Raw genomic sequence first — 22,336 nt, forward strand, 5'->3', positions numbered from 1 at the left:
GGTCAGACCAAGGATCCATCTAGTCCAGCACTCTGTTCGCACAGTGGCCAAGTAGCAGTTGGCCGGGAACCCACAAGCAGGAACGAATGCAACAGCACTCTCCCACCCATGTTTCCAGCAACTGGTGTACATAGGCTTACTGGCTCTGCTACTGGAGACAGCATATAGCTGTCAGGACTAGAAGCCATTGATACCCTTCTTCTCTAGGGCTTTATCTAAACCCCTTTTAAAGCTAACCATATTGGTGGCCATCACTTCATCTTGTGACAGTAAGTTCTATAGTTTAACTATGGCCTTCAGAGGCTACAATGCCCTTCTGAAAGTCCAAGAAAAGCTTGTTATGGCTTCGCCCAGTGCTCTTACCCTGGGAAAAGCAAGAGGGTAGGGTTGCTGCTCTTGCAGAGGTAGCGGAGAGCGTGGCAGTGCTCTTAAGTGTCACCTAGCCTTAGAGAGGAGGTTCTTCCACATTCCTAGCTTGGGAAAGGGAGGGAGGGAGGGAGGCAGGCAGGAGAAGAGAGTAAACAGAATGGATTGCAGGGTGATGAGGTGAAAGAAATAGGGAGAGGAAAAAAGGAGGATAAAATGGAGCACTCCAGGATGAGTGAGCTTTTAAGATGATTTGCAAGGCATCCTTTATCAGCATGTTAAGACCCATGATCTTCTTAGAGACATGCACTTGTATTCAAAATGGGAACTTATGGTGTATTCCAATGATCCCAAGAAGGAATTTCTCCTAGTTCTAAAAAGGAGCTACCTTTCAGGCAAGATTTTGATCTTTTAAAGGACTATACAGCTTTTAATTGATACAGATTGTGTTGAAGTGTTAACAGTTTAAAACTGCAGACCCAAAATTAGGTTCATTGATTCATAGAGAGGGAATCCAAACAAAAATGGAAGTATATACTTACTTTTTCTTTTGGGAGGGGAACTAAGAACATGTAAACCATGGAAACCCGTTTTCTTCAGTTTAAAATTATCTATTGGCGTTGTTCGTGACACATTCCAAACACGCAACACTCCAACTTGAGAATCTGTATTAAAAAGGATAAACCCAATTTGTCATCTAATTGTCATATGAAAGACAGCCCACTAACTAGCAACATACTTAGCTGCTTTAGACATATTACTTACACATATGACACAAGATAAAGATAAAAATAAACACAAACTATCTCCGTAGCACAAATAAGCAGAAACAGAACACAGCAAATACAGTTCATGTCCAGTTTCACAAAGGCAGAGACAGACATGATCACATATTGTGCAAGTCGAGTTTCATAACTGGCATTACAAACACACGCTATCAAATCGAACACTGTTTTGGTGAGTTTGCTTTCACATAAAGGAGGTGACGTCCCTCCTCTTATCCATCGAGTGAGCAATCAGACTTTCAAGAGATACATACACATTTACGGAAATATACAACATTCAACCATGTATACACACATCCATCCTTCACACTACAAAAAAACAAGCGTTTGATTTTTAAACCAGTTCCAAAACTATTCTGGGAAAGGGGTTGAGGAGGGGGCAAAAAAGAAAAGCTGTGCTGGCATTGCCATGAATAAATGGGTGTCTACCACAGCCACCTTCTTCCCGCCTGCCCCCACCCCCTGCCAGCCCCACAGAATCAGGTTTTTTTGTTTTCCAGAATTAGCCCTAAGACAGAGAAACGTGCATATGCTTTGAGGGCAGTGATAGTGCTATTAAACCATTGCTACCCCTCTTAAAATGTTATGTCCGTCCTAACCCTTAGGTAAGTAGTCACACCATGCACACACTACAAATAATCAAAGTGACATTTATTGTGCCCTAGACTATTCCTTGTGCATTATGTATCTCACTATTTAATAAAGCAATGTATAAAAATACTGTTGTTGTTCTTTACCTCCAGTGATAAACATTCCAGGAGCACTAGGAACCCAAGCTAAGCACTGCACAGATGCTGCTGCACTAGGAAAATTAAAGACTGTGATACAGGAGAGAGATTCTGAATCAACGAGACGGATTCCATTATGCAAATTTGCAACCAGAAGATAATCTGTTGACAGAGGGTCCCATTCCAAAGCAGTAACAGGATCTTCCTCATCTGTCCCTTCAAGTGATTCTGGCCTTAGAACATGTTTCTGACTTTTAGAACCTTGAAAAGTAAAAATAAATAACTTAAATACAGACCAGAATTAGCCCCGTAGAACAATCTTATATCCTAATATTTATAGAACTCACAGGTATTTATGAGTGGTTAGTTGCCGCTATAACAAACAGGACTAGATCTACTGTTGATAATTTGTTTTCTCTGTTGATTATCTATTGGTTTTATTAGGGGCTTATTTCTTGGACTTCGTTGTCGGTTGTTTTTAATACTTTTGTTACTCACCCTAGGATTTTTTTTGTCAATGATGAGTGGGATATAAATAGAACTAAAGAAATAAAAGATATACATTACTTGAACTTTAATTTTAAAAATAATTTTTGAATTAGTTGGCCCTCCAGGTCATGTCCCCACAGGGTAATAATCATGTCAGGCCTACACACTGCCACACTGAGTGTTACAGTTACTGAAAGAGGAAATCTCTCTGCAAACACTTAGACATACTGATTCGATAAAGCCATTGCTGTGAAAGTACTATATTCTTGAGTTAAAACAAGACGTAAGTAAAATGATATAAAATTGATAAACCCTCCCCCTTAATCAAGGCAGACCTATGCTACTGAGATATGGGAGCTGTTCATGAGGGTTGTTCCAAAAGATTCATGTCATAGATCAGGATCTCAAATCTTATCCTCTGAAGATTCTAGCCCCTTGTCCTCAGATGAGGATCCAGAGTTAACAGTTCAGGTAGAGGTCTGTGCTATGGAAAGGCATCATGAAGTTTCCACCTTCCAGGATCCAGCTATCCAGAGAGATCCCAGGAACCAGATCCCCTGCATCCAGAGAATGTCACATTATCATCCTCAGACTATAAGGAAACTAGCATGTCACAGCCATTCTCATGCTGTCACATCCTGATATGGCTAAAACAAGCCAGGGCCCTTTAAGAGACAAATCCTCAGTTAGTATGGGCTGAGGCCAACCAGCCCAAATGTCTGTTTTAAACCTCAGTCTTGCTCAACTCCTTGTTGAAGCAACATACAGATAATTCTGTCTGGCTTCCAGCCCAGCTTGGAGCTTTCCATGGTGCTGATCTCTTTCCATCTTGCTTCGAGAAACCAACCTCACCTATAGAACCTTCTAGCCCATGCTACAGCGCATGGCATTGACAGAACCTATGGCCTGAAATGGTACACTCCCATCAGTTCTAGAGTGAATCCATTATACAGACTAGAGCAGGGGTGGTGAATCTGGATCCCACCAGATCTTGTTGGTCTACAATTCCCATCATCCCTGATTACTGGATATGCATGCAAGGGGTGATGAGAGGTTAAGTCCAGCAACATTTGGAGGATCTCAGTTTCCCCATTCCTGGACTACAGTTTCCTTGCATCATCCTCAATGGATACTGTTCAAATTGCTAGATAAGAGGGAAGTCACTGCAATTCCCAGGAACCTGCTATTGTCCTGCTAATTAAAGCTGATTTCTAGTAACATCCCTGAAAGACCATATTACAGCAGCAATACAGGTAAGAAATGTCCTAGTTTTGAAATCATTCCTGTATCATTAAAGTTCATACATGCATAAAGTTGCTGTCCTTTGCACAAATACTTTGAAGTAAACTCCATTGAACTCAGGGTGATTTATTGCAAGTACACATGCACAGGATCAGGCTGCCAGAATGCCGTCTGCAGGATTTGGGGCTCCAGATAAAGTTAATATTTAAGTTAAGTTAAAATTTCACATATTTTTGTTATCTCACATATTTCTGTAGTCATCTACACTTTCCTTCTTTGCTGGAGGCCCCCCCCCCATTTGTATTACTACTAGCTATAAAGAGCTAATTAGTTGAAAATAAAGTGAACATACTGAGAAAATGCTAAAATACAAATAATTAAAAGGCATTGTTACACTGTGCTAGTTACTCAATAATGACTCAGCCTTAAATTACAGCACTGAAGGTACTCAGTCCTTTTTGAGAGGGTAAAACAGCACTTTGCAGTCTTGGAATCGTGGGGAGGAAGAACATTCACTATAATTTTCTATTAATGTCTTGTTAAAGATTAAGGGTTCAAATTAGACTAATATCAAGAGATACAGTACTGTAGCAGCTTCTCATACATGGCATGGTTTTTTCTGTTCAGTATTTCACACCATTTTTGCCTGATTTTTCAATTTCATTTTATAGGATTTTTTACAATGTTAGCATAGCCATCAACAGAGCAATTTGCTGCACATGTGGGAAGTTTAATGGACTAATAGAAGTCCCCAACTGCAAAGAGCCCTGGTGGAAGTAACTCCCTCCATATTCATAATTTCATGCTCATGAGGCCGTCTCTCCAGGATTGTGATGAAGGCAGCCTGCTTAAACAAGTGTTTCATGTGCACCTAGAGACTTATCCAGGACTCTGGATTTGGGGAACAAAACCCCAAATGGCCATTATCAATGCAATTTCCAGTTATATAATGTGGTATGATAATTCACACAGATTATTAGTAAACTGCAGGTGCATTTTAACAAATTGGTCACTAAGGGCTGTCTTGAACATGATATGTTTTACAGCTTCAAGCCTATAGAAAGAAGCAGCTCCATATCTCTATGGATGTGTTTTTCCTCCCATATCTAGTGGATGGGTTGATCCTTTCCATACCTTTGTCAAGATAAAGACATCAGCAGACTTTGATTCCATTATAAACCAAAAAAATCAAACAAAGGACCCTTCCTTCTGAATTGTCAGAACTGAAGAAAACAAAAAACCAACAAACCAAAACTCATATGAAACTGTTGTAGTATTGCTATAACAATACAAATATGGTCCTAGAGAGTCTAGGTAGGCTTCTAAATCCTGACTACATTCTAAGCAAGTCTATAGAAGCTGCATGCAGAGTTTGTAGTTGTATATAGATACATGCAAAACTGCAGCAATGACAAGCCAAGTTCTCCTCTTAATGGGGAGCCGTGATTTGTGGAGGCATGCAGGCTGGCAGCAATGGGACAAAGGCTGGTGAGGAGCGGTTGCACAACTTCAGCATCATCTCCTTTCCAGGATAAGTGCTTTGATGGAATGGGGCCAAAGAGGAGGATCCAGAAAAGTGAGATCTCTCCTTTGTTCTCACTTCAGTTCAACCTAAGGCTTCTAAAGGTAGGCTTCTAAATCCTGCAGCTTCCATGCAGCTGCAGGATTGCAGTTCCTAACTTCAGCAGTTGCTGATTTCCCCAAAAGTAAATCCATGGGGGGAAAGATGACTGTGCTTGCAAAAGATCTCCAGAAGATGGGCTGCACAAGGAGCGAGCCTCTCTGCCACAAAGCAGGAGCAGTCAGAAGACCTCGAAAAGCCAAGCAAGAAAGAACAGCACTGCCTCCGCTGCCATCAAGTCAAGGAGCATGAAGAGCAGTAAACTCGCCTGTTTGTAGGGAGGTTTGGAGACCAAGGAGCAGGGGAGGGAGGTGATCCTGGGGGGAAAAGGAAAACCAGAGTTGCGGGAATGAAGGAAGCAGGAGGGGATGAGGCTGCAAGAAGTGCAACTGGGCAGCAAATGATCATGACATTTTGTTCTATCTAACAGCTCCCAGAAACTATGTTTACTGGTTGGTCAATCTGTATTCTTGTGATCAAAAAGATACTCCTGCCCGGTGCACTTCACATATCACAGTATCTACTCTTTCTTGTACGTGGGAAACTAATGCATCAATTGGCCGTAAAAGTTGAATGGCATAATCCTTAGTCATTGATATCTGTGATGAATGATTACATTTGTATTTGTCAGGTTTTTCTTAGTAAGCACACACACTTTTTCAAAAACATATTTATGTAGAAGTATGATATTACTGAACCCTGCTGCCTTCTTAATCTATAACCAACTCTGTGCTGCACAAGGTTAAGATTTTTCCTCCCATGAGTAATGCATTAGAAAACAATATTAATAAAAACAAGCACTTAGTTCCATAATAAGAGTTTTCTTCACCCAAACCAAGAGATGCATATGCTATTGTCTGTCTCTAATGTATACTCTTACCTGGCTGAAAAACAGAAAGACTTCCATCAGTGTGTCCAAACACTACCTTTCCCTTCTTCTTAGGATGCCATCTAAACAAACAAATGTCTGACAAAAAATTGTGAGCTTCTTTATGTACTGTTACGCCATTCTCTGGTCCCGAAATTGTCCAAATATACAATGGACCTCTATGGGAGACAAATGCAACTGCATCACCTGCATTCCAGCACCAACTAAGAGATGCAGGAATACCTGAAACATAAACACAAATCCAAGAATCTGAAAAACATTTGCTGCAATTATCTCTACAAGTGCAATACTGAATTTAATCAAAAGGACAACTTAGACTACAATCCTATGCACACTTACCTGGAAGTAAACCCCACTGAACTCAATGGGATTTACTACTGAATAGATATGTATAGCATTGCATTTTTAACTTTCTTTTCCCACTCCACATATTCAATCCTAACGTTAAAAATATACTGAGTATAAGTATTGGCTTCAATGTATTTTTTGTCCTTCAACAGAAGAATTTCTCTGGAGAAAGATATAAGGAGAACATTACATTGTAATTGAACGGGTGCATGAATTTTGCAGGAAGGAACTGTTATTCGCTTGAACAAAACACAGAGAACTTTCATTCCAATATAAACTATTTGTTCATAGCAACTATTCCAAAGCATACTTCAGTATAAAAAGTGTTACCTTGGAACTGGCAACAGGTTTACCCTAAAATACACGCTCATATAGCTCAAGTCTGAAACACATCTATTCAACAGATGCTTTTTATGCTCTACTTCATGGCTATGGTCTATCATAGAATCATAGAATAGTAGAGTTGGAAGTGGCCTATAAGGCCATCAAGTCCAACCCCTTAAAGTGTACATGAAAGATGGCTGTCCAGTGTGGGAGAACCCAACCTCCCCTTTGCAGCCTTTCTTACATATTGTTTCAGAGGATCCCTCAGTCCTCTGGAGCAGATTTTTGGGGCACAGGGAAACAGCAAAAAATACCTCTTCTGTTAGTGGGAACCTCTTCTGGATCAAAGGCTTTTTCATTAACAGAAAACTTTGGATTAAAACCACAACAAATTACATATGGCTGCTTTTGCTGTAGATGGGCCTGTTCAGACAACACACTAAGCCAAGGTTAGGCCACTAACCCTTTTGCAGCAAATGGTAAGTGAGCATGTTTAAACCATAGTTATGGTTAGGAATGTTCACACAACATGCTAAGTCATGGTTTACATGACACGCTAAGCCATAATGTTTAGCTCAAAATGCTTATCTACCCTGGCTTAGCACGTCATCTGAACAGGGCCGATATGTGCTAGACCTTGTTTCTCACGTACCTTTTGTACTGTCAAGTTTTGCAGCAACCTTTTGTTCAGCCACATTCCAAATTATCACTAAGTTATCCGCACTTGCACTTGCAAACAGGTCGTGGTTATGGGGACACCAAGAAATGGCTGTGATTGTCTTCTTGTGCTCAGACATGATTGCCCATAACTTGAATTCATTATACCGATGATCCAACTAAAGAGAAATGTTTAAATTTAGGAACATATTTCAATAAATTATTAAGTATCTTACGTTAAATTTCCTTTTTGGCAAATGTTAAAAGCAGATAGTATAGCATGTATTTTAAGGAGTGGTGGCAGTTTAAGAGCTATGGGATTCTATCATAAGATAAATTACCTTTAGGAAGTTCACAGAATAAAATTTTCCTATTCTCTCCTTCCCCCTGCAGCCACCCATGTCTTGTGAAAAAGTTACCTGGAGAATTGGGGTGCTGCTGATGGGGTGCCATGGGAGCATGGAATTTCCCAATAATGGATGGAGGTCCATCCAATTTAGGGTAATTCTTCCTCCTCTCAGGGGCACTATCCCACATTGTTCAGGAGAACCCCCTTGATGCACTTTAACGGAGCATATGACTGTGATACATTATAAAATTACGTCTAGAGAAATATTATGCTCCAATTGAAATCAGTCAAAGATAATCAACGAGCTGGGATCCAGAGGGGGATGTGTGCACACACAATTAAATAAAATGAACAGTTTAAACAGAAATCTGGAGGGGAGGGGAATACCATGTGCACAGAGGCAACAATTTCCTATAAAATTGTTTTGTGCCCAATTGTCAAACTTAAAAAAAACACCTGCAGGGGAGTTTAAACAGCTGTTTGGGAGTGCTAGGCTTGGGCTCCTTACGAATATGAAATGAAGAGGAAAATTGGGATTGAGAGTCATGCTCTGAGTGCATGTGTTTGGAGACGTGCAACCACATTACAACGTTCATGTAGGCTCTATTAAACTTGTTGTATTCATCTCCTGAAGCAGATGTAAATGCATATCCTTATGTGGGGCTATTGGTTTCAAGCAATATCTTTGCTGCATCAGGGCAAATTGCTCTCTGGCACTGGCTACAGTTTTTGAAATATAAAACAGCTTTGATAAATACTAGCATGCAAATAAAAAAAGAAGTATGTTCAAAAGGAAGACTAGAAGTTCATCTCACCTGATATATATAAATAGCAAGGGTTGCACAATAGGCAAATCTATCCCCACTAGCAGCACATACATCTTTATTCCATGGCTGGCACCCGGCACCTAATAGTCCCACTTGTTTAACTTGTGCCATTTCTGCCTATAAAATAAATAGAGAAATATAATAATTTGATTTCTGAGGAGTCATGTACAGGATTGTGCTGTAAATAACGTCAACACAGATCACATTCAGCACTGTGATGTAAAGCAAAGCAATTTAAAAAAAACTAGGAGAGCCACATTTGTAAGACAAAATGACATCTTAAATGAACTTGTAAATATCATTGTGATTAAAATACTAATCAAGCAATGTGTCTTCAGGCCATGAGAAAGCAGAAACAATAATAAATTGGAGACTCATGGCTTGAGTAAAAATATGTCACAATCTGCCGAGGAGAGTTTTCACACCAGCTGCGTTCATTCATTCCAGTGTATTTTACAGTTTCTTGAACCTGGCACACTTGGTCCAATTTTCTGATTACTTCACTAAAATAAAACTATTTCTATTATATTTAATTGCTTCCAAATTACTGGGTGAATGAACAATGCATCAACTCACATAGTAGAGATGTGTATTTAATCATTGGTCTGGGAGCACCCGATGCTGGAGCTAAAAGCAGACATGACCCTGATCAGTCCTAGGATAATTCACAGAGCCACATATAAGAATATATGTGTATGTTTATATAGGAAAAAATAGAACTGTTCAGTTGCTATCTATTTGTACAGAGTTCTTTCCTTATCGTATACCTATTATCAGATGAACTACTTAGATATTAAATGCTGAATAAAGCTGCTGCTCCTGGAGTCCTGAGTTAATTCAATTTTTTTTTTTAAAAAAAAAGGATGAAACATGTCCTGGAAAGATAAGAGGAAGATAAGGCCAAACTGCATTTATTTGACCATAGTCTCCCTGATCTTGATCTTTCTGAAGAAAACTTGGAGTCTTAAAACAGGACACCAGGGAGATGACATGATGAAATAAACATAATACAGAGCACAATTCATTTATTATTTTCTCCCCTGAAATGTAATTCCTGCAGAACGTAATGCCTGACTATGAATTATGGTCAACCAAGCTCAACTTTCACCTATATGATGAAAATCCATCCCTAACCCTTTACAGTCAACCTTACAAAATCTAACAGGATGCCTCCCCGTCTTTCTACTGCCAGCCTTATCCACCCACTTTCAGTGCTACCAGGACCAAGCACCTATAATTTACCTAGTTACTCCATTTGCTTCCTTGCTATAAGTTTTCAAGCAGCCAGAAGGATCAGTGTGGAGTACACTACTAAGTTCAGGAAACCTATAAGTATTGCCCAAACCCTTGCAATATAGGTTTGTTTTTAAAATTAGCTCTTTAACTCAATAATATTTAAACCAACATACTGAACAAGGACTTGAGCCACTATCACTATTATGCATTCAAGACAGAACCTACAGGTTTCCCCAGTTTTAAATCAGTCATAGTCAGAGTATGAGATGGACAATCACCAAAAGAGTATTTGATTATCTGTTAAATATCTTTAACAATAGGCATTTGTAATATTAGTTTAGCCCCTAACAATTCAAGATAAATATTATATGCTAATAACAATATGCAGCTTGCAGAGACACTAAAAAAGAGCATTTTGCTGCACTAAAATTCTGCATCATGAGTACAATGCGGGAAACAGGATGTCTACTGTTACCAAGGATATGAGCAAGGGGAAAGGAAAGAGAGCGCTTTCTCTCTATAACTGGCAGCTACATCAGTAGTAACGTTTTAACCTCTTCCCTGGATACTAAAAATAGAAAAGTGATAAAATTAGAGTACTATTTATTCTAGATCACTATACAGAGATATTAAATAACATATATATGGACTGGACTGAGAGAATTAGATCACTAGTTGTACAGTTTATCCCTACCTTGATACAGGTGTCATTTTCTGTGAGCCATTTAAGGATTTCCATGTCCATTCCAAAACCCTGCAGATTCCAAACATACAGCCTTAATCTGGCTATAAAGTGAAACCGTTTTACTGGATGAAGAAATTAAACCCTGATGTTAATGGAATGTTGTCTTACTAAAGGATGCAGGAGAGAAGTCTGAGCATTGTGAAGCACCGCACACACAACACAGCAATGTCAGTAGCCTGGCAACTAAAGCTCTTTAAGAGGTACCATTTTAATATGCGAGTGAGCATTTTTCCTAATTCTTTCTGTTTACCATTTGTGTTTCCAGTTTTTGCTTGACCTTCATAATAGTACCACATTATCAATGAGAAAGACGGATGAGCACAGCGAAGTATTCTGTATTTATTCATGTGCAATAAATGCATACATTCAATGTTAACTGTTATTGTCTGTCAGATCACTCCAGTGGTACATTCACATCAAATTCATAATATTGGCCTGGTTTGCACATCAAAACAACTCAGAGTTGTTGCACGCTGCCCAACTGTTCCCGCTGCAAGTAGGAGCAACTAAAGACCCAAGGACACACTGTCCCACACTGACTTGATGTGAGATCAAGAGCTCTGATCTGTCTCTCCTGACAAGCCAGAGAAATAAGCCAACATGGTGGGCTGAGGAAGAATTGCCCTTCCCTACCTAGCAGCAAACCCCCACCCCCTCAAATGCTCTGTACACGCTGCAATGAGGCTATAAAAAGCCTCCATTGTCAATAACGAAAGCTTTTTAAAAGCAGTGTTGGAGCAGGAAAGAGAGGGAGATGAAATCCCTTCCCCCCATTTCTGGAGATAAGCAAGCAGGAAAGCTTTAGAACCCTTGCATGAACTGAAAGCATCAGTCTGTCTTGTCTACTGCCTGTTCTAAGGGAGTGGGAGGGCAGTACTCTCATTTTTGCAACTGCGGACTATTTCATTGACTTTTCTCAGCCGGACCAGGCAGTAGCAAATGGGCGGGCAAGTCCAGGAGAGGCAGCCTGCCACTTGTGTGTATATTTGTAAATTCAGTTGTGAAGCTGAGATGAAGCTGGTATGAGTACGTGACAAGTTGAGAGGAAGCCGGTTCTTACATGACATCTGTCTTCACCCCAGTTTGCCATTATAAGTATATACAGACCAGAATATTTTGGCAGTAAGGTGATTGCTTTGTGATCTGTTTTACAATACGCTGCAAGGTTAACACCATTTTAATATGCATGGTTTTATAGATCATGGCACAGGTTAATAATTTGACATAGAAGTCATTAGGCAGTACAAAATATTCCACTGTTCTAAATACATAAGGTATAATTCCAGCAATAAAACGCAACTCGAGTAGACCCACCCGGAGTTTTGGCGGAAATAATGAACCTTGAACAAATAATGATTCTTCTTAGGTTCACATATGAAGTGCCACCATCCACTAATGAAGAAACAGACAGCAGGCAAAATTAGCTTCTATTTAGTTTTCCTAGTCGCATAGACTGGGTCGCACATCACAGACCTCATAGATTTATGGCTTATAAGATAGAAATGTAGGGTGAATTAAAAAATATGTTTAAAAATGACTTCTTATTTAGATTAGATTTTTAATTTATTTAGTTTACCACTATAGTTAAATCTCCTTAAAAATGAGTTCAAAACAAAAGCAGAATTTAATTGAAATATGCTAACACCTTCGGCTATTGGGTGGTACAAAAATGTAATAAATAAATAAACGCCTACAATTTTAATCTCATAAAATGTAATGGTTTAAAAATGTAGTACAGGTGTTTTTCTAAAAAAACTCCAGGTTACCAAGGCCATTACATCCAGTTTTTAAGTTATGAATAGTTGTAAAGTAAAAAAGAGTGTAACTCTACTGGCACCAATAGAGGTGCTTTTTTTTTAGTTCCTGCTGGGTGTGGGAGCAAACTTACAGAAAGAAAAGTTGTTGGGTGAGAAGGTTTAATCTGCCTCTACTCAGGTACGGTGTTCCCAATTAAAATTTGGGCCACGTGTGCTTACTATAAGATAAAAGAGTAACATGCAACATGCTGTTTAGTCCTAACTGACTAGAGAAGTTTCAAATACATGGAAAGACTACCATCTTATCTAATTTGACCCTTACATATTTGAAAGAATACCTGCAGAATTTGTGAAACCATGACTTCCAATATTTTGAAACTGATTGGGGCAAGCCACATGTCACATTTCACTTTTTGTCAAGGTGCTAAGCTCTTATAGAATAATTTCTATGACTTTATACAATTATTTTAAACAAAAACAAAACCAATTAATGTTTTCTAAAAAGTTGAAGTAGCATTATTATCAATTATCAAAAATAATGGGAATACCAACAGTTACAGAAAACAACAGGACAGCAGTTTTATACCCTGAAACATTTTTCAGAAGAGATATCAAAGGATTCTATAGAATGTAGGTTTTTCAGGAATCGCATTTCAGAACCTTAAGAAACAGTGACCAGACCCAAATATGCTAGAGTAAGCTTGCTTATATTGGGTTAAATCCAATGTCACATAAGACCTCCACTCATGAAACAGGATTTACCCTTGCTCTCCTCCCCTACAGCCCCCATGCTCCCACCAAATCAGCTCAGAAGTGCCCCCCATCCCTTAAAGCAGATTTGGGGGTGCATCGGGGATGGGAAATACTTTCTGCCGGTGGTTCTGTTCCACCGGCTGACAGTCAGTATTGGGTACAACCCATTATTTCAATCCTATTATTTGGAAAAGATTTGATAAATATCAGCGGAATGACAGGTGCTATGCTACCAAAAATAGTGATTTCAATTTATAAAAACTCAATTTTCATTATGAAACCTCGAACAAGAAGTGAAACCTACATAAATCTGTTGTCACTGTGTTGAGAGGAGATCCATGCTAGCTCCAGGTTTTTGGGGGCGCTTGGGTACAATCCTCCCCACACACTCAGGTCCTCTGGGAAGAACTTACTTCAATCTGCCAAAATTAGGCTGACAAGTATTACCCGGATGACCTTCTCTTCTGCTGCTCCCAGACCATGGAATGGCCTGCCAGAGGAGACTCATCAACTTAATAGTCTTTTAGCATTTAAGAAAGCTATAAAGACTGATCTATTCTGGCAGGCCTATCCAGTGGAATTTAAGGATGTTTTAATAATGCATACTGATTTTAATTCAGTTTTATGTATTTTATACTTGTTGTTCCCCACCTCGATCCTCGGCTTCGTCCATTTTCGTCTGCTGCCCCTTACGCCTGGAACGCTCTTCCAGAACATTTGAGAACTACAAGTTCAACCGCAGCTTTTAAAGCTCAGCTAAAAACTTTTCTTTTTCCTAAAGCTTTTAAAACTTGATGTTGTGCAGACTTCTACTGTTACTTTCTACTGTTAGTCTTTCCCTACCCTGTGCCTGCTTACCCTTCCCTGTACCTGTTTGCATTCTCTTCTCCTCCTTATTGTTTTACTATGATTTTATTAGATTGTAAGCCTATGCAGCAGGGTCTTGCTATTTACTGTTTTACTCTGTACAGCACCATGTACATTGATGGTGCTATATAAATAAATAATAATAATAATAATAATAATAATAAAAGGTGAGGCAGGTAAGAAATTATTATTATTATTATTATTATTATTATTATTATTATTATTATAGACATGCTGAATGGGCCCCCTCCCTCAGTAAATCCACCCTCTCAATGCTGTTGTCACCAGGTGCTCCTGCTCCTCTTTCTCATTATTGCTACCACTTGCTAGCTTGACAGAGCCAGAAGCAAGTAGGCACTGGCATCTACTTCTCATCCATTTCACACCACTGTTGTCTGGGCCAAAGCAAGAGGCAGGTGAACAAGCAGGTTGCAATGATGAAGAAAAGGAATAGCTCCAGGGGTTCTCAACAATGGGCCCCTGCTGGGGTGAGGGCCTTTGACAAGCGCCCAACCATACTTACCTTTGATGCCAGGTTCGGATAAGATGAATGATTCCCCCTATTCTTTTTCCTTCTGGCATCGTTCTGAATCTATGTAACTATTTCCAAACTTGGCAATTGTTATTGAGAACAGCCAAAGACAGAAAGTGGATGATCAGAGTAGAGACCTCAAAAATAAAGTGGAGGGGTCAACCTGATCCCTGTAAACCAAGCTTGCCATGCAATGATATACACAAAGCTGGGTTAGGCTTAATAGTGTACACTCTAACAAGACCCTTCCCAAATTTCTTGCCAAATTTCTTCCTACCTCCTTGTTGGAAGGTAGGAAAAGAAAAAGAGAAGAGGAACAGGATGGACTTGGTAAACCAAATAAGCACAACTTTGTGTGCATGTGTTACAAATGAATATAATGGGAAAGCAAAAGATGGGCTGCTATCCTCGGCCATTCACTCAACCAACGATATGCAAATTATAATAATGTTGTATGGATTAATATCCTAAAATCAATTAAACACTTTTTGATCAACTAAAAAGTTAAAAGCATTTTTAAAAGTGCTTCCACACTCTTTCTAAAAGCCAAGAGCGAGAGGGCCAATTGTAGTTCTTGAGGGAGCACATTCCACAGTTTGGAAATAAAACAAGAGAAAGACCTTTCATATAGGCTGACAAATGAACCTCTGTGGGTAATGGTGCCCTTAAAAGAGCCTCTCCTGCATGTCTAATACCTGAGCAGGTTCATAATGAGACAAGTGGTCCTTGAGATAGCCAGGTAATAAGCTGTTAAAGGCTTTAAGGTTAAAACCAACACTTTGAATTGCGCCTGGAAAGCAATTGGCAACCAGTGCAGGTCTTTCAAGACAGGTATAATATGGTCCTGACCCCCAGGCACTGGTTAGCAGCCTAGATGCCATATTTTTGAACAAATTGTAGCTTCCAGATGTTCCTCAAGAGTAGTCCCACGGGTAAAGAAAGTAGGTGAAGACTCGTCTTCTTGATCATTCCTAATATGTCTCCCTTTGTTTTATTTGTGCAAAACAACCTAACTAATTTAGCTTCTTATGTTAGGATCTGAAACCTTATGATGTTACAACCTTGCTGAAGCTAATCAGATCTGGATCTTATCAACTGCTAGATGGACAATAGCAAAGGAAATATATGCAGACTTGAGCTCTACAGCAAACAAACAAACAAACAAAAGAATAGAGAGATATTAAATTAATAAATTCTACTCATGTAATTCTCATCTTAGAAAAGAGAACACCTGCAGTTATTTCCTGAATTCTTTCTAATTTGCTAAGTTTTTTTTCTTACTGTCTTGTCCTGACTCTTTTACCCTGCTGTGACAATGGAAAAAAAATGTACAGATACAAGAGACAGATCACACCAACAAAAAGAATCTCTGGAGATGCATTTCTGCATTGGTGGGGTATTACATGCAACTCATGACCACACATCTCCCAGTGCACCAAAATTCAGACTTTTAAAAAAAATTGTCACCCCCACCCTCTCTACCCTGGGTTAAGCACATATAAAATTGTAACTCTTCCATATTTCCTTAAGCTTACATAGACTTGACCAATGTCTTTTAATTTTCCCCCGAGATATCATACAAAGGATTGCCATAGCAACCCTATTTCTTATTATAAAATACTATTAAAGCCACGCCAACCTTCTGAAACTCTGCATTTTCTATGATGTCTTTCTGAAAACTGGCTTAATATGTGTAATCTCTTCTTAATTACTTCACACATACAATTGAATATCATTTCTTCCAGCTCAGTAAAATATACATTTCAAAAATAGACTGTATTTTAAACATACAACCACATTGAAATATCACTATTTACTAACCCACAGTTTACCTTTAGCTCTGTATCCTATATTGTAATTACAAAACAGTGCATTATATGATTAATTCAGGTGTCATCTCCCCAATAAATATTTCAGATCCAATCATAGTATTGCAACACAAAATACAGATGGTACTGGAAATACACAATAAACAGAAGTAAGATGCAGTGATACAAAAGACAAAGCATTTTTTTAAATAAAAGAAAGCATCTTACTCTTTGCTGTCCTTCGTACCAATCATCTTCATCAAACCAATATGAAATGTAAGTCATCCAAGCCATAATGTATTTGGAATCAAAAACGATGAATTGGTAACTAAGCACCTGAACAATGCTAAGGCAATATGGAACCTGTGTGAAAATATACTGAGACTACACAGAGATGACTCTTATGCTCCGTAAAATCAACTGCTCAATAATAGCAAGGCTGAAGGCCATGAATATTTCATAGAAATCATTTTTAAAAGACTTGAATGCAATTAAGATCTAGATATGGGATTCAAGCTAGAAAATGGGAAACAAAATCTGAATAAAATAATTACTTACTGCCCAAACTTAACAATTACAAATGTTTCAGACAAGATAAGATAGCACATAAGGCTGTCTCTAAGTTCAATGGTATTTACTCCCAACTAAGTGAGCATAGGATTGCACTCTAAGCACTAATGGAATGATAGCCTAATTGGAGTTAAGTCCAAATAAACTCAATGGGATAGACTTCTGAATAAACAAGCTGGCCGATCACAAATACATGGCCTAATCATATTTATACAGACATAAATCACAAACATGACTTATTTATTGCATTTCTATACCGCCCAATAGCCGAAGCTCTCTGGGCGGTTCACTTAGGGTACAATCTGCAGCATGCTGGGAATTGCAGGATCTTTTTCTATTTAAACATGCATAGGATTGTGCCCTTATAAGAATCTATTGAGGTGGCTTTCTCCGGATAGAATTCCTTTTCCTCCTTGGCATTAACACATATGGCTGGAGGCAAGCTGGAGTGAATCATGTCCTCATATTTGAACTCAACCCACGCAGTAATTTGTCCCACCAGCATCTCTTTGAGATTGCTGGATTCCTTGGGACATTGTGATGCCTGAGCCTGCTGGCAAGTATATATATATTTATTTATTACATTTATATATTGCCCCATAGCCACAGCTCTCTAGGCAGTTTATAAAAGTTAAAAACAATGAACATTAAAAACAAATATACAAAAATGTAAAAGCATAGAAACAGCAATATCCATTTAAAACAGCTATTCTGGGGTCAGTTAAAAAAACTCAGCATATATGGTCGAAACATTGCTTTTCCTATGCAGGCAAACCCACTTACCTTGTATGGATTTCCGCTGCTGTTTCTCATCAACCCTACAAAACCCTTATACTACAAATCTCGTTTTTGACTGCTCAAACTCTTGTTTCGGGTTTTCACTGCCCCCTTCCGTAAGGTGGGCTTTGCAGTTTTCTGGTTGGCTGACCAGCTTAATAGTCTTGCTGTGATACTTATGGACCTTGAATGCATGATTTGTTTCTATAGCTTTGAGCTCCAGTGGACAGTCAAGGATGCATTGCTGGGAGATCCAGGTGCTCAGATCTGCAATACGTATGCCTATGGTGTGCGAGCAGTTGCTCAGTGCATTCCTGCTTGGTTGAGATTTGTCCAGTGCCTGCGCCAATACCGTGACACCAAATGGGCCTTTCCCCACCTGGTTAATGCTGGCAAATATTCCACAATGTTCTTTATGGTAATGTAGTAAACATACTTAGGTTGTAAACATGCTGAACATTACAGTCTAAGACAAGTGCCATGTATGTTAACACGGACCAATCTCCCTGTTGTTATTCGTTGATTCGCTTCCGACTCTTCGTGACTTCATGGACCAGCCCACGCCAGAGCTTTCTGTCGGCTGTCGCCACCCCCAGCTCCCCCAAGGTCAAGTCTGTCACCTCCAGAATATCATCCATCCATCTCTTGCCCTTGGTCGGCCCCTCTTCCTTTTGCCTTCCACTTTCCCTAGCATCAGCCTCTTCTCCAGGGTATCCTGTCTTCTCATTATGTGGCCAAAGTACTTCAGTTTTGCCTTTAATATCATTCCCTCAAGTGAGCAGTCTGGCTTTATTTCCTGGAGTATGGACTGGTTTGATCTTCTTGCAGTCCACGGCACTCTCAGAATTTTCCTCCAACACCACAGTTCAAAAGCATCTATCTTCCTTCGCTCAGCCTTCCTTATGGTCCAGCTCTCGCAGCCATAGGTTACTACGGGGAATACCATTGTTTTAACTATGCGGACCTTTGTTGTCAGTGTGGTGTCTCTGCTCTTAACTATTTTATCAAGATTTGTCATTGCTCTCCTCCCAAGAAGTAAACGTCTTCTGATTTCCTGGCTGCAGTCAGCGTCTGCAGTAATCTTTGCGCCCAGAAATACAAAGTCTGTCACTGCCTCCACGTTTTCTCCCTCTATCTGCCAGTTATCAATCAAGCTTGTTGCCATTGGAATCTGATATATATTTTCCAATTAGCTTGCAAAACTAGAGCTAGAAAAGCCAAACAAAGCTTTTCACAAGTCCTCAGCTTCTCCACAACTAAGGTAAGCACTGCAAGCCTTAAAAGAGGCTGACTACAAGTAGTTGAGAGGAATTTTCCAAGCATAGCCAAAATGTTTAACATTGAGTTCACACAACACTTTTCTCAATGGTGGTTTAGAACTCCACTGTGGAGTTGTTACACCACCGCTGAGAAAAGTGTTGTCTGGGGTAAAAAACCCATGGTGGAGTTTTTTTTTGAAAAACTCTCCACCCTGAATCTCCACGCGGAGCAGAGGAAAATTCCTGCACAACCTTTGTGTTCCATGTGTTGCCTGGAGGGCTCTGTGGAGCTTCCCAATGGCCACAGAGTTCTCTGTTAAGAGCGGCGAAAGGAAGGAGTGCTGTTCTGGGAGAGCTGCTGGGATTGTTGTTGTTGTTTTTTGCAGCAATGGCTGATGGAATACCATTGTGAGGAAAAGGGCAGAGGAACTGTCAATCAAATGCTGTGTTGACTTTTACTCCACTCCATAGGAGGCCACACCCACACAACAGTGGAGTTTGAACATGATGTGGTGAGTACTCCCTACAAGCTCCACCGTTGAGTGGAGTTTTCCCACTGAGTAGAGAAAAGTGTTGTGTGAACTGTTGTGCTAACTAAACAACACCTCTCTACCTTAATAGCAGGCACCTTGGGATTCAACCCATTATAGGAACCAGACACAATCGTGCAAGGTGTCAGGATCTGTGCCGGTGCTGAGTATTTGGAGGACCCAGGTCTACGGTCAGGGGCTGTTTTGCTGCAGAGTGCTCACAGGACTCAGGCCCCTTGCCAGCAGCACTCCAGGGTGGGCTAATGTGGATCAGCTAGGGTAAGGACTATATAAGACCAGCGTTTCTGCTCTAGCCTTTGCCTCAGCAACACGGTCTTCTGGATCTGCTGTAGCTTGCTCCTGGTTCCTGCCATGCTCTGATCATGTCCCTTGCCTCTGGCCCTATTGGAACCTTGCTTTTCTTGGACCCTGCTTGTTGTTAGACCACATCTCCAGCCCTGCTCAGACTCAGGTTTACTTTCGGACTCTGACTCCTGCCTGTCCCTGGACTTTACCTTTGCCTCTGGCCCTGCTTGGATTGTGTGTTCTTGGACTTTGACTCCTGTGTTAAGTATATGAAAAGAAATACTTGCTTAGTCATTAAAATTGTGTGTGTATGGCTATCTCAGGGTTAAACAGAGAAAGTCTATCTGTGGGCAATTACCTTGAGATAGAGGCTGTTCTGGGAACCTTGCCAAGATTCTAAGTTAGCCTCATCACAGCTGTATGTAATGTAGATAAGAATTGTGTAGATCTGTATATAGTTTCTCACTTGTGTAAAATGGAACTGATCACTGCTTACTGATCGCTGCTCTATGATCACTGCTCTCTGTGTATGCCTCAGTGTGCTGATCTGAACTGATCTGAATTGAACTGCACAGAAGCCTGAAGGAAATAAACCAGCTCTGCTGTGTAAGACCTGCGTGATGTGTGTTTGTTTCTGAGCACAAACAGAGTTCCAGAAAGAGAAAAGTTCTGGCACAATAACCCAACAAAGGTTATGGGCCCAGTCTAGTCCAGGCAGCCTACACCAGCCTAACCCAGGCAGAAGAACCAGAACTTGGTGGGAACGGTGCAGTATCAGAACCAGAACCAGGAGTCTGCTAAAACAGAAAACTGTTGATGAAGGAAGACATCAAGCTGAAGCCAGTGCTGCAAAGTGAGGAAAAATCTCAGTCGGCTGACTCTGAGGAGGACTCTGAGCAGGAGGACGGTGAGATACCAATTCCTAAAGCAGAGGGAATGGCAGGAGCTAATATGTCTGGTTTGCATCAATTGTTAGAAAAGCTGAATGACTCTAACTATGCATTATGGTCTTACAAAATGCAAATGTATCTGATTCAGGCTGAACTGTGGTATGTAGTCACAGAGGATCCACCAGATAGAGCAGATCCACAGAATGCTAAATGGTTTAAGGACGATGCAAAAGCAATGGCAGTTATTGCATTAGCTGTGGAAGACTCTCAAATTTCCTTCATTCAGTTTTTGAATACATCAAAAGAGTGCTGGAATGCGCTACAAGCTGTATATCAAAGAGAAACAGCGGGCAGTAAAGTAATTCTAACCCGGAAACTGTATGGAATGAAGCTGAAACCAGGGGAGTCTATGTCAAACCATTTGAAAAGCATGAGAGAAATCTTCAATCAACTCAGGGCACGAGGGATGGAGTTTACAACTATACACCAAGTCTATGTGATTTTGTCAAGTCTTGATTCATCGTACGACGCGGTTGTCACCATGATGGAAAGTCAAGAGGAGAAAAATTTAACCCTCGAGTATGTAGCTGGAAAACTACTGGAAACCTATGAAAGAAGACAAGCTTCAAAACAACAGAGCCTTAAACTTCCTGTGGCTGAATTTCAACAAAGCCATAAATCTTCTGATGTGGTGGCTGCATTAAAGGCAAGGAAATGCTTTAATTGTGGTTCCACAGAACATTTACGGCGGGATTGCAACAACAACAAGAAGAAAAAGTAGTCGACAGCAAAGTGGAGAGAAGAAAACAACATGAATGAAGCTGAATCAACAAAGAAGTGTCTTCTAGCAAGAGTCAAAGAGACAATGAATCCTTGGTTTTTGGACTCTGGGGCTTCAATAAGTATGGCAAAAGACAAACTTTCATTTGTAACCTTGGAAACTTCTACTTCAGAGCAAAAGTGTGTTACCCTTGCAAATGGAACAAAAATCCAGATTTGTGGTGTGGGTAATGTATATTTTGATTGTCTGGGAGTTGAACTACAAAGTGTTTTATATGTACCAGAATTAGAAACAAACCTTCTAAGTGTGTTTCAGTTAACAGAAATGGGGTATGAGGTTTGTTTTACTGAAGAAAATTGTACTATAAAACAGGGAAACAAGGTGTGTGTGCAAGGAATAATGAAAGAATCTTTGTATGTGATTAATACTTGTACAGAAAATGAAGTTGTAGCCAGCAAAGTCACAACAAAAACAATAGCCAATTGCAAACCACACCAAGAGTGTATCCATTTAACTCATAAAAGGTTTGGTCATGCTAACTATAAAACAATTTCTAAGATTCCAGAATTGTGTGAAGGGGTGAAAATCAAACCATGTTCTAACTATGTAGAATGTAATGTATGCAGTGAAACCAAGTGTCATAAGTCAAACATTCCAAAACATAGTGAGAGAACAACAAAAAGAATTTTTGAATTAATACATGCAGATCTTGCAGGTCCTTTTGAGACAAGTCAAGGAGGAAACAGATTTTTCTTGTCTATTGTTGATGATTACAGTAGATTTGGATTTGTGTATGTGTTAAAACAGAAGAGTGAAACTTTTGGAAAGTTTAAAGCCTTTGTTAAGTGGAGTAAAAATAGATTTAAAGAACCTATAGCTAATCTAAGAACGGACCGGGGA

At 39.8% G+C, this 22,336-nt stretch overlaps 1 protein-coding gene across 1 annotated transcript in view; it reads right to left on the reverse strand.

Annotated features, from left to right (window-relative positions):
- The window catches only part of WDR17 (WD repeat domain 17), a 55,314-nt gene extending 44,544 nt beyond the window's left edge, over positions 1–10,770 (reverse strand). The window contains exons 1-6 of the mRNA XM_063136161.1: positions 10,556–10,770; positions 8,614–8,742; positions 7,445–7,628; positions 6,112–6,342; positions 1,889–2,140; positions 909–1,031 (exon numbers count right to left, since the gene is read on the reverse strand). Of these exons, the coding sequence (XP_062992231.1) occupies positions 909–1,031; positions 1,889–2,140; positions 6,112–6,342; positions 7,445–7,628; positions 8,614–8,742; positions 10,556–10,606 (970 nt within the window). The 5' untranslated portion in view covers positions 10,607–10,770. The remainder of the gene's footprint in view (positions 1–908; positions 1,032–1,888; positions 2,141–6,111; positions 6,343–7,444; positions 7,629–8,613; positions 8,743–10,555) is intronic.
- Between the last annotated feature and the right edge of the window lie 11,566 nt (positions 10,771–22,336).

Source organism: Elgaria multicarinata, chromosome 10 (genome assembly GCF_023053635.1).
Source record: "Elgaria multicarinata webbii isolate HBS135686 ecotype San Diego chromosome 10, rElgMul1.1.pri, whole genome shotgun sequence".
Taxonomy (NCBI): Eukaryota; Metazoa; Chordata; class Lepidosauria; order Squamata; family Anguidae; genus Elgaria; species Elgaria multicarinata.